Genomic DNA, 12655 nt, shown 5'->3' on the forward strand with positions numbered 1-12655 from the left:
TGTTCATAAACACATATTTGCTTTTAATTAACCAAAACTTCACCTTGGTGTTCAAATTTTTCCCTGTCCTTGTACCCACTACTGTGAGCTGCTTTAGCTCTAAGACCCTCTGAGAATGTTGCAAACCTCAAACTGTGGCTTTTTGTATCTCATTTGCCATTAGTGTTCATACCATTTGATATTCATATACTAACATATGGAAATTCCTCCTGGAACATAGACCTCCCCTCCTTCTAAAATTCCTGGATCAGACTTTTAGTTCACTTGCCCAAATGGATCCTTTGGCTCGGAGTCAGTTCTTGCCTTGATCATGAAGTTTCTTGGAACATTAAATTACAATAGCTGTGTAATCTATTACATCATTTTCATAACATTATCCTTTAGAAGCATATTTTCACGGGATCCGCTGCAATGCCTCAACACGGCACCTCAAGTCAGCTGTTCCCGGAACCAGGAATTGTACTAAAAATATTCTCTTTGTTTTGCTTGCATTTAGATTGAAAAGACACGATAATTGGTGTGATTTAAAATTAAAAAGGCACATAAAAACAGAAACAAAAACAAACCAGGTGGGTCAGAGAAGAACTTTAAACATACCTACAGCCTGTCTGCTTGTATTAAAGTGAGGGAGGTCAGCTTAAATTATACCAAAGACTTTTCTTCAGCAAAATAGGACAAGCAAACTTTGTTCCCCCTCTCAGAGCACTTTAGCAAAAACCTTGGCAAATGAGAGGGATATTCACGGTGGCTTGTGGCCAATGGTCATATTTGGAGTTGTTGGGCAGAGGAATTTCCCACAGTGCTTCTCGATGGATTATCTAACCCACTGAGAAGCCGAGAGGTGGAATCCAATGAATCGGAGAGAGGCCGGTCGTCTTGATCCATTTGTCATTACTTTCCTGCTTTTGACCTTGTTTGCACGACAGGCGCCAGGTAAGGGCCCCCGAGATAAACACTCAGAGCAAAACGGATCTGCGCCGCGAGGGCGGGCGGCTGCTGCACAGCGTTAGTGCGAGGGCTGCCCGGGTCTTGGAGAGAGATAAACAACACACACTCACACACAACGAGACCGACGTTTTAAGCGTGGGAATCAATCTGCTGGCGGAATGATTTTTTTTTATTACAGGAAAAGTTTTCTTTTACTGTTCCTTCTAACTTTCAGAGGGGTATCTGCGGCGTGTTTGCTCAGTGTTGTGAGGAGTTGCAGCAGGCCCGGTACTGGAGCTGATCACTCCCCCCTCCCCATCCCACACTGGCAGCAACTCGGATGCTGCCACTGCCCGGGCTGAGCTGCGCATGTTTAGCCCGACCTGTAAGGTTGCTTCACTGGCGTGTTTAACAAAAAATAAGGTACTGCAGGGGGGGGGGGAAACCCTGCAAAACTGTTCCCCTTAAGCAGCTATTAACACTTACTTTTACAGACCCCTTTGTGTCCACACTCGCCTAAATCCAGACATGAATTCTAGCCTTCATTAACACCAGACCTATCAGATAGATATTCCCGTTGGTTCAATGATGCCACCTCACGTATAGCTGTCACACTGTTTAAATAATAATTGGGGTCAACGCTGACTTACGGGCAAGAATTTTTTGACCCTCGTTAAAAGCTTGGTCAGTACTCCTTAAATATATGCATTTATAACTAAGGTATATAAAGTTCCTTCTGTCTTAAGCATAAAGAAGTTTATAAGCTGCTGATAACGTTTTGGAATTATTAACGATTTTGGATTCCATGTTTAAGAACGTTGTTTGAGCTAACTTAAAAAGGACGTGGAAATGTTGATAGTTGCCACTGATGCACATCTGACACAGCAGTCCCAAATTACTTAAACCTGCCTCTGCTCATGTACGATTACTTAACAGCATAATACCACCAAGAGAGTCTAAAGAGTGAGACCACACAGATGGGCTGTTTAGTCCAAGCTCAATTCAATTATTAATAAAAGGGTGCACCTGCGTTTTTAATTTACAAAGTTTAGTCTACTGTCAGTAATTTTATTTTAAAAGATAATAGGCCTGTATTTTGCAGTCGGTATTGAAGCAACACTACTTGGCACTGAGTTCTAGGAAAGCTACTTATAACATTTTGGCAAGCTCACTGATGTGCATTTTTCCTTCTTATTGGCAATTTAATTATTTGCCAACAATGGGAGATCTCTGATGTCCAGCAACAATAATGTCGTCAAGCAGGCAGAACAGCCAATTAACTGCATTTAAGAATTAAGCAAACCAGGAAAGATCAAGCTGTTTTAACGCACATTTGCTTTTAAAAAGACATGCATTGGAGACTGTATTGGGCGGGATTCCCGAAAGGTAACTTGCAGGTTGAGTTTGCAGTAAGGAAGGCAAATCCAATGTTAGCATTCATTTTGAGAGGACTAGAATTTAAAAGCAGTGATGTGATAACCGAGACTTTATAAGGCATTGGTCAGAACGCACTTGGGCTGTGAGCAACTTTGAGCCCCTTATCGAAGAAAGAACGTGCTGGCTTTGGAGAGGGTCCAGAGGAGGTTCACGAGAATGATGCTGTTAATGGAAGGGTGAACGTATGATAAGTGTTTGATGTCACTGAGCTTGTACTTGCTGGAGTTTAGAGGAATGAGGGGGAAGATTTTCATTGAAACCTATTGAATATTGCATGGCCTAGAGGGAACGGATGTGGAGAGGATGTTTCCTATAGTGGGAGAAGTCAGGGACCACAGATGACTATGGAGGCCAAGTGATTGGGTATATTTAAAGGTGAGTTTGATAGGTTCTTGATTAGTAAGGATGTTCAAAGGTTATGGGGAGAAGGCAGGAGAATGGGAATGAGAGGGATAATAAATCAGCTATGATGGAATGATGGAGCATTCTCGATGGGCAGAATGGCCTAATTCTGCTCTTGTGTCTTGTGGTCTTACGGACAATCATAAGATGATAAGAAATAGGAGCAGGAGTAGGCCATCTGGCCCATCGAGCCTGCCCCACCATTCAATAAGATCATGGCTGATCTGTCCATAAACTCAGCTCCATCTACCTGCCTTTTCCCTATAACCCTTAATTCCCTTACAATGTAAAAGCCTATCTAACTGTTTCTTAAATATATTTAGTGAGGAACCCTCAACTGCTTGAGGCTCATGTAGGTGGAGACAGAAGTGGAGGTACATGAACAAACTTTTTGAACGCGTTGTTAACTTTTATCATGGAAAATATAACCTGACATCCCACAAATATGAAATTGGTTTCTCGGGCCCACAGAGTTCAATCTTTCATGAATGATAATTAGCATATGCTAGCACCTCTGTTTCACAAAGAGAATAATATATTAAAAAGCTCTTGTATGTTCAGTTGGCTTTAAAATAATTTTGCTATAATGAGAATTTCAATGGAAGAGTTGGATATCAATGAGAAATCTTTTGGATTCTCACATACAACCAGCCTTGTTGAGAATCTAGAGTTGCAACATAACAAACATAACAACTACAAAGCTGAGCTGTGAGTATTTGGGTATGATATTTCTCTATAAATATCTGTTATAAGATCCGATATTTTGACATCTTTATGATAGCAGGCAAGTGGCAAATATTTATGCTCTTGATTTCTGTTTTTACAATTATGGAGGGACTTTATTATCAAGTCAATTTGTGCACAAATATGCACAGATACAATGAAAAATGTAGCGGTATCTCATGCATGTAAGTATAGGCAACACAGAACATTTAAAGTGAAGAGAGAGGAGAAATAAAGTTCACGCAAAACAAAACATTAGTGCGAAAGAAGACAGATAGGTTCATAGTAGTGTCAGAGATGGTGCATAATGCTGTGTTGCAGAGTTAGGATTAGGTTGTGCATATTTTCTCATGTTAGGGTTGTGTAGGTCTGTTCAAGAAACTGATGATGGTAAGAAAGTAACAATTCTAGAACCAGACCAGACGGTGGGGCTTCAGGCTTCTGTGCAGGTGAGTCACCCATCCAGGATATCCAGCATTTGACCACCACTTTTTCTCATTGTATTCATGTGGCTGGTTCAGTTGAGTTTCTGGTAAATGGTGTATGTGTGGAGTTCATCCACTCTCCCTGTGACTGCGTAGGTTGCTTTCCAGCGTTGTGCTGGATGTTTTGCTAAATTCCAATTTGTATGAAAATTTCCATCCCAGTGATTTAACACCGTACAGTAGTACTGAGGTCATTCTTCAACAGCTTGCTCCCAGTAGGACACCTCAGTAGAGTGGGACAAGCTGATTCTTTCACTTGTGTGCAATACAGTGAGACTCTATGCCAAAAGTCTTGGCTTGCAAAATCACCCTTTAATTCATCAAATTTATTTGAAACTTTTTCAAAAGAAAATGAGAGGCCATTGTCAATCTTGAGTACTTTAAAAAGAGAATACAAAATATTTTCTCCACTTTTAGTGAATTTTAAGTCCATTTATGATATTAAGGACATAGCAGGGGAACAAAATCCAGTGGACTGAGAAAACATTAGTAAATACACTTGCATCTGGAACATAATCAATGATCCTTACCACCCAGGTCATGCTCTTTTTTCACTGCTGCCATCAGGTAAAAGGTACAAGAGCCTCAGGACTCCCACCACCAGGTTCAAGAACAATTACTACCCCTCAACCATCAGGCTCTTGAACAAAAGGGAATAGCTGCACTCATCTGTTGAGATGTTCCCACAAGCAAATATCTCACTTTAAGCACTGTTTATCTTGTGCTGTCATTATTTATTGCTATTTATTTATATTTGCACAGTTTGTTGTCTACACTCTGGTTGATCTTTCATTGATTCTGTTGGGGTGACTATTCTGTAGATTTTGCTAACCATGTGTGGCTAGGCATAGCTCAAATTCCATCTATAAATTTGCTGACGATACAGCCATTGTTGGTAGAATCTCAGGTGGTGACGAGAGGGCGTACAGCAATGAGATATGCCAGCTAGTGGAGTGGTGCCACAGCAACATCCTGGCACTCAACGTCAGTAAGACAAAAGAGCTGATTGTAGACTTCAGGAAGGGTAAGATGAAGGAACACATACCAATCCTAACAGAGGGATCAGAAGTGGAGAGGGTGAGCTGCTTCAAGTTCCTGGGTGTCAAGATCTCTGAGAATCTAACCTGGTCCCAACATGTCGATGTAGTTAGACATATCGATGTAGTTGTAAAGGAGGCAAGACAGGAGCTATACTTTATTGGGAGTTTTGAAGATATTTGGCATGTCAACAAATACACTCAAAAACTTCTATAGTTGTTTCGTGGAGAGCACTCTGACAGGCTACATCACTGTCTGGTATGGAGGGGCTACTGCACAGGACCGAAAGAAGCTGCGGAAGGTTGTAAATCTAGTCAGTTCCATCTTGGGTATTAGCCTACAAAGTACCCAGGACATCTTCAGGGAGCAGTGTCTCAGAAAGGCAGCGTCCATTATTAAGGGCCTCCAGCACCCAGGACATGCCCTTTTCTCACTGTTCCCATCAGGGAGGAGGTACAGAAGGCTGAAGGCACACACTCAGCGATTCAGGAACAGCTTTTTCCCCTCTGCCATCTGATTCCTAAATGGACATTAAATCTTTGGACACTAACTCACTTTTTTTTAAATATACATGATTTCTGTTTTTAAAAAATCTATTTATTATTATTTTTATTTTATTTTTTTTTCTCTCTGCTAGATTATGTATTGCATTGAACTGCTGCTGCTGCTGAGTTAAAGCATTTCACGTCACATGCCGGTGATAATAATTCTGATTCTATACCCACAGAAAATAGAATCTCAGGGTTGTATATGGTGATATATACAGTACGTACTCTGATAATTTTACTTTAACCTGAATTCCACATGCGGCAGATATCCAGTTTCTGCCTGTCCTCTTCAGAAATGGAAGCAGTCATGTCGGCATGCAGCAAGACCTCGACAGCATTCAGGCTTGGGCTGCTTCATGCCGAATAATGCTGTAGTGCCAAACAGTGGCCGTCTTTTATCAGTGAGTCAACCCACCTAACCGTGACATTCACTGGCATTACAAGGGCAGCAACATATGTTCTGCTTGTGTACTGTTTGTTGGTAAATTCCGTTGAGCACAAGGCCCAGTGTATCCTGTACTACCTAGCAGGCTTTGTGCAGCAGATTTTGCAGAAGTAGTTGTGAAATTTCGATATGCGAAAGACTACAGGTTACGGGCCCTGAAGGATATTGGCAAGACTATAATTGAAAGGGCTGGGAGGAAAGTCACTTAAAGAGGGTTCTGCTTTTATTCAGTGACTGATGCTGATGAATGGCCATGGAACACATTTGTTGAAGGAAAGTGTTGACCTTTCGGCCTATAAATTCTGTAAAATGACAAAACATTTTTCTGTGCCCTACAATAGAATTTTATCAAAAGCCTGATCAGGTACTTTATTGTGAAGTTCTTGCGAGACTTCAAATTGCTTCCGGGGCCTTTATATCTATTATGTATTTGCATACAAAGCTACTTTGCCATGTGCCATGGCATCCAATGATATTCAGTGAACCTTTTGACATCGAGGAGCCAAAAACTCTGGGGCAATCAAACTGACATTATCCTGGGGTTCCCAAATAGGAATCTTCCTGATTTGAGTGACCAATATATGAATTTAGTGGCATAATGATAAGAATTGCAACAAGCAAATTGTTTTAGTTAAAAAAAAGAGGCAGTTTAAATGTCATAGCAAATTCCATCATGCTAAAGAAAGTAAAAATCTTGTACTCTCCCCTAAAAGCTGGCTATGCTCCGTTTTGAAAAATTCAAATGACCAATTTTGATTTGGGGATTCAGAATCAAGGTAGGTAAGTACATTTAAGATGTGGGTGAATCATAATCGAAACAGAATTGTGGAAATAGATATTCAAGAGCCTGATTGCTTTATCTTTTTTTTGATCAAAATTTGACTTGTGTGGGAGAGAAATGTTGGATGTGAAAGGGTAATTACTGCTTTAAGGCTTTTACCTCTTTCAAGTTCAGTGTCAAATGGTTGACAGCTCACTGGGTTGTAACATTGTTTGTAGAAACTTTCTGAATCAGTCTGGAGAAGCTGTTCGAGTAAACTATCACGGTTAATGGAGTCTTTGAATGAGTTTATTTAATAATTCAAACAGCCATCAAACAATAAGCTCTGATACTATCTGAGGTATCATTTTACAAAAGTCTGGATTAATCCCTGAGTTGCTTGCCATATAAAATGGGTTTTTCATATAAAAAATGTAAATATTACTGAAGAAATACACTCCTATTTTGATTTACTCTGTTCCTTAAGAGAATAAATAAATGATAAATAGTGTTGCTCTGAAAGGAAAGGGAATTTGATGTTGTCTGCAAGTTAGGTTTGACACCCTCAGATGGTCAGGGTCGACTGTGGAGGCTGCTTCCCAGGTGTCTAGGTACACAAGCCAGGACAGCACGATACAGAGAGCAAGCTGTTGTCCATGTAACCGGTTCTCCTGTGTTACATGCACAGCTAATGAACCCAAAGGATCGGCAGTGACCAATACAGTTTGGCACCAGCGGCATTGCAGGAGTTGCCAGTCAGTGTTGTGCTCAATGTAGGACTGCCTTAGGGACTCCAGCTTGGTATTTCTCCTCGGGGTTTACTCCCAAAGCCCTCCCCGTGAGTGGGTATCGCTGCAAGGCAGCGGAGGTCTGAGACCAAGAATTTTCCCCTTAGATGAGCTGCCAACCAATGTTGATGAATCCCATCTGCCCGAAGCAATGGTTTTTAAGGCAAAAATAACCCACCTTTGTTCCTCCTCCTGACAGTAGTAACGGTTCTGCCAGGTTTAGTAGCTAAGCCACGCATGAAGGCAAGGAGCTGGACTTGGGTGTCAGAGGCTATTTGAGATGCACGCCATTGGGAGTAATTAATATTGTCAATAGTGAGAGCTTCTCCCCACTACCACCCCGTGCCCCGTCAGCTACAACAACCTTAAGGAACCAAGTTTATAGCAAAAGAACAACAATTAAATTTGGTATTTCTTGTCCTTTGACTGCAGCCTCCCAGTTTGAACCGTTTTCCTGTTGACGACTGGAAATTTGCTTTGTAATGAGAAGGAATTCCTGAAATAATTTCACTACATATGATTCATATTGGGTGGGCCAGGTTACACCTACATCACAGCTGGAACTGTCATGCCCTGTCTAGTTCTGCTGCAGGATTTTCACCAGAAGAACAATGGTAAATTAAAAGTGCTTCTTAACGATTGTGGTGGTGGAAGCGCTATTGAGGACTTACTGTGTACTTGCTGAAATACAGCCGATGATAATTCCAGTGATAATCGGGTAGAAGAATAGGCAAGACACAGAAGTCATACAGACCTAATACAACCAAATGGATTAGTGTAGTATGGCAAAATGTTTGACCATGAACATGATAGGCCAAAAGGCCTGCAGATTTGCTGTGAAAACTCCATTACTTATTTATTTGATCTTCAGTAAGTTTTAGTGTAAAGCAGATGTGTACAAGACCAGATAATATAGAACTGAATGGATGTAGTTATTTCAGATAGATTCGCTGTTTTCTTAAAAGGCAGCTGAGGTTAAGTTGTAAGTATAAGACCATAAGATATGAGAGCAGAATTAGGCTATTCGGCCCATCGAGTGCTTTGCCATTTCATCGTGACTGATTTATTATCCCTCTTAATCCCATTCTCTTACCTTTTCCCCGTAACCTTTGAACACCCTTACTAATCAAGAACCTATCAACCACTCCTGATTTTCCCAATCTATCTGAATATTGAAATCACCCATGACTATTGTAACCTGGCCCTTATTACATGCCTTTTCTATTTCCTGTGTAAGTTATATCCTGTGTCCTAGCTACTATTTGGGAGCCTGTATACTGTACAACTCTCACCAGGGTTTCTCTACCCTTGCAGTTTCTTAACTCTATCCACAAGGATTCTACATCTTCTGTTTCCAAGTCACCTCTTTCTAAGAATTTGATTTCATTTTTTAACTAACAGAGCCAACTCATCCCCTCTGCCTACTTGCTTGTCCTTTTGATGCAAGGTATGTCCTTGGATGTTAAGTTCCCAACTATGATCTTCTTTTAACCATGACTTAGTGATGCTCAAGATGTGATAGCTGCCGATGTCTAACTGTGCTGCAAGATCATCTACCTTATTCCGTATACTGTGTATTCAAATATAACACCTTCAGCCCTGTATTCATCACCCTTTCTGATTTTGCCCCCATGTTATACTTCCCACAGACTGGAATTTTCAGAGACTCACTACACAGTGCATCAACTTGCACACCAATTGTCTCATTCTCAGCCCTCTCACTTTGGTTCCCATACGCCTGCCAAGTTAGTTTAAACCCTTCCCAACAGCTCTGGTAAACCTACCCACAAAGATATTTGTTCACCTTGGGTTCAGGTGTAACCTGTCCTTTCTGTATGGGCTGTACCTTCCCTGGAAGAAATCCCAATGATCCAGAAATCTGAAACCCTGCTCCCTGCACCAGTCCCTCAGCCGCTCATTCATTTGTACTGCCAGCCTATTCCTGCCCTGACTAGCACGTGGTACTGGGAGTAATCCAGAGATTACCACCTTGGAGGTCCTGCTCATCAGCCTCTTCCTTAACACCCTATATTCACTGTGTAGGACTTCTTTCCCCCTTTTTTAACTATGTCAATGGAGCCCGTGTGCACCACGACATCCAGCTGCTCACCCTCCCTCTTGAGAATCTTCTGCAGCCGCTCTGAGACATCCTGGACCCTAGCACCTGGGAGGCAACACACCATCTTGGCTTCTCTTTCTCGGCCACAGAATCTGCTGTCCATGCACCTAACTATCAAGTCTCCTTTCATTATTGCTGTACCTGCCTTTGAGCTTCAGAACTGGCCAAAGTGCCATTGGCCTGGCTGCTGTTGCTGTGCCCTGATGTGTTGCTGTGTAATGTCATGACCTTTATTTGGCGCTAAACAGATTACCTGATGATTATCAAATTACTCTTGCAGGACTTTTCTGTCTGCAAGTTGGCAGCAACATTTTCTACGTTTAAGGCTTAAGCTGCTTTTGGAAAAGCATTGTAAAAGTAAACCTTTCCTGAATAATTTTGCAATGTTTCTGAATGGTGGTGAACATTGGTAGCTCTGGTTGAGGTGTTTGATGTTGCGGTGTTCGCTGAGCTTGGCGATTAGCTTGCAGACATTTCGTCAGCAGTCAAGTTGACATCCTCAGTGCACAGTTGTTGGTGTTTCTCTCTGGGAATGTTCGTGTTTATGTAGGCCCCCTGCCAATATAAAAGTGAGCACTCCCAGAGAGAAACACCAACAAGTTTTTGAATCTTGCACTATTTTAGATTTAAAGCTGTGAGAACATAACAAGAATCATGTTCCTTTTGTGACCTGTCTTTGTGATTTTATTTTCAATTGAACATTGCTTCGATAGTGAACTGATCTGTTATTCCATTCGGTCTCATCTACCAATCATTTATTAGGCATTTGCGTCATCTGAACAGACAAGAGCAGAACAGAGTAATTATTTATATCTATGTAACGTACACTGCACATTCAAGTCTCCTGCCTGCACAACAGTAGGAGAATGGTTTGAGATTATAGGTGCACAGAGAAATAGAGATAAAATTTGTATAGCCTGATGAAATACATATCAAAATTTTTAGATTAGATTATGAGGACACTCAGTCCTCGTTTATTGTCATTTAGAGATGCACGCATTAAAAAATGATACAATGTTCCTCCAGAGTGACATCACAAGAAACATAGGACAAACCAAGACTAAAACTGATAAAACCACATAATTATAACATATAGTTACAACAATGCAAAGCAATACCGTAATTTGATAAAGAGCAGACCATGGGCACGCTAAGAAAAAAGACTCAAAGTCCCGATAGTCCATCATTTCACGCAGACGGTAGAAGTGCACCGCCATGAACCTCCAAGCGCTGCAAACTTGCCGATGCAGCACCATTGGAAGCACCCGACCGCAGTTTGGCAGTTTGCTTTTAAATTCTTTGTACCTTCTGGTAGATGTCCTGATAGACACCTTTCAGTTGGACTGGTGAGTTTAATATCCATAAATGTAGGATCTCAACCTGAAACAGTGACAGTCCATTCCCTTGCACAGTGCAGGCTATTCATGTTCAGGTCTAAAGTTTGGTGGCTGAAGTTAATATTTTGTTATATAACCTAACTCCAGAATGCTCCCTAACATTGTGCAAAAATAGTAGCTGTAATGTCTGTATCAAGGATATGATTATTTCTGTTTTGCACTATTTTTAATCTAGCTATTTACATATACTACATATAATTTACTGTAATTGGATTTATTTTCTTTTTATATTATCATGTATTGCTGCTGCTCCTAAGTCAACAAATTTCACAACACATTCCAGTGATAATAAACCTGATTCTGATTGGTGATTTTACAGAAAATTGAATTTCCAGATCACAGAAAAAAGTGGTTAAGATTTACAGGTCTAGCCTGTGTGATAGAGCAGACTCGTGAAACATGTGACTGTTCTAGGTTCTGTATCTTATGATTATCTTGCTTCCTCTCTATATTTCTCTTCTCTCCATAAAAGTAATAGGATGCACTATCTTTGGTTAATTGACAGCTGTGTGCCATTACATCTTTCTTCCTGAATCTCTTTGCATTGCGATTTCTTTCTTTAGTCTATCTCTTCAACTAATCTTTTGGTCACCCGTTCCAACAGGCTGGAAATTGCTGAAACCTACCAGCAGATCTGCACTGAATGCCTACCGAGCTCTGCTAAGGGTTCCAGCATCTGCAGATTTTCTAGTCTTTCTGCTAAGATTTTCCTGGTTGCACTCTGTTTCTATGGAACTGACACTTGAGTGGCAATTTTTATGACTGAGGAAAAAAGTTAAGCAGAGTTGCAATCGTTTGTTCAATTCATTGTGTACTTTCAGAATATAAAACAGTAGAGCACAGAAACAGACCCTTTGGCCCACTGTGTCTGTGCCAACCATGATACCAATCTAAACTAATCCCATATGCCTGTACATGGTCTGTCTAAATGTCTCTTAAGAATTACTTTCCTATTTGTTTCTAAAACTTCCCTTGGCAGTGCATTGAAGGCACCAACTACACTGTTTGCCATTTTAAAAAAAAAGATCTGCCTTGCATATCTCCTTTAAACATTCTCCCTGTCAGTTGGAGTAGTACTGAAATGAGATGGTGTCAAACACTAGCTGTCCAATTTTTTACATTTTCACCGTTCCCCCCCAAAGGAAAAAATATCTATCCTCTCTATGTCTCTAATTTTATATACATTTATCAGGTTGCCCCTTAGCCTTTGACGCTCTAGAGAAAATAACCCAAGTTTGTCTAATCTCTCCTTATCACTAATATTTTCCAATCTAGACATCATCCTGGTGAAACTATTCTGTGCCTCCACATCCTTACTGTAGTGTGCTAACCAAATATGAACGTAATATTTAAAATGTGGTCTAACTAAATTTCTATACACCTGCATTTTATATGCAGTAATTTTAAAGTTCAAAGTTTAGATTTATTATCAAAGTACATCTATATCACCTATATGTGACATATAGGTGACATATATGTGGCATATAAGTACTTATATGTGTTGGCGCGTGACCAAGTGGTTAAGGCGTTCGTCTAGTGATTTGAAGGTCGCTAGTTCGAGCCTTGGCTGAGGCAGCATGTGTGTC

At 40.7% G+C, this 12655-nt stretch overlaps 1 protein-coding gene across 2 annotated transcripts in view; it reads left to right on the forward strand.

Moving 5' to 3' along the window:
- The first annotated feature begins 804 nt into the window (after positions 1 to 804).
- The window catches only part of msrb3 (methionine sulfoxide reductase B3), a 119569-nt gene continuing 107718 nt past the window's right edge, over positions 805 to 12655 (forward strand). Inside the window, exon 1 of one of the 2 annotated variants that reach the window (XM_063059611.1) lies at positions 805 to 933. In XM_063059611.1, the coding sequence (XP_062915681.1) occupies positions 852 to 933 (82 nt within the window). In that variant the 5' untranslated portion in view covers positions 805 to 851. The remainder of the gene's footprint in view (positions 934 to 12655) is intronic. The other variant, XM_063059612.1, reaches the window with a different exon arrangement.

Source organism: Mobula hypostoma, chromosome 9 (assembly GCF_963921235.1).
Source record: "Mobula hypostoma chromosome 9, sMobHyp1.1, whole genome shotgun sequence".
Classification (NCBI taxonomy): Eukaryota; Metazoa; Chordata; class Chondrichthyes; order Myliobatiformes; family Myliobatidae; genus Mobula; species Mobula hypostoma.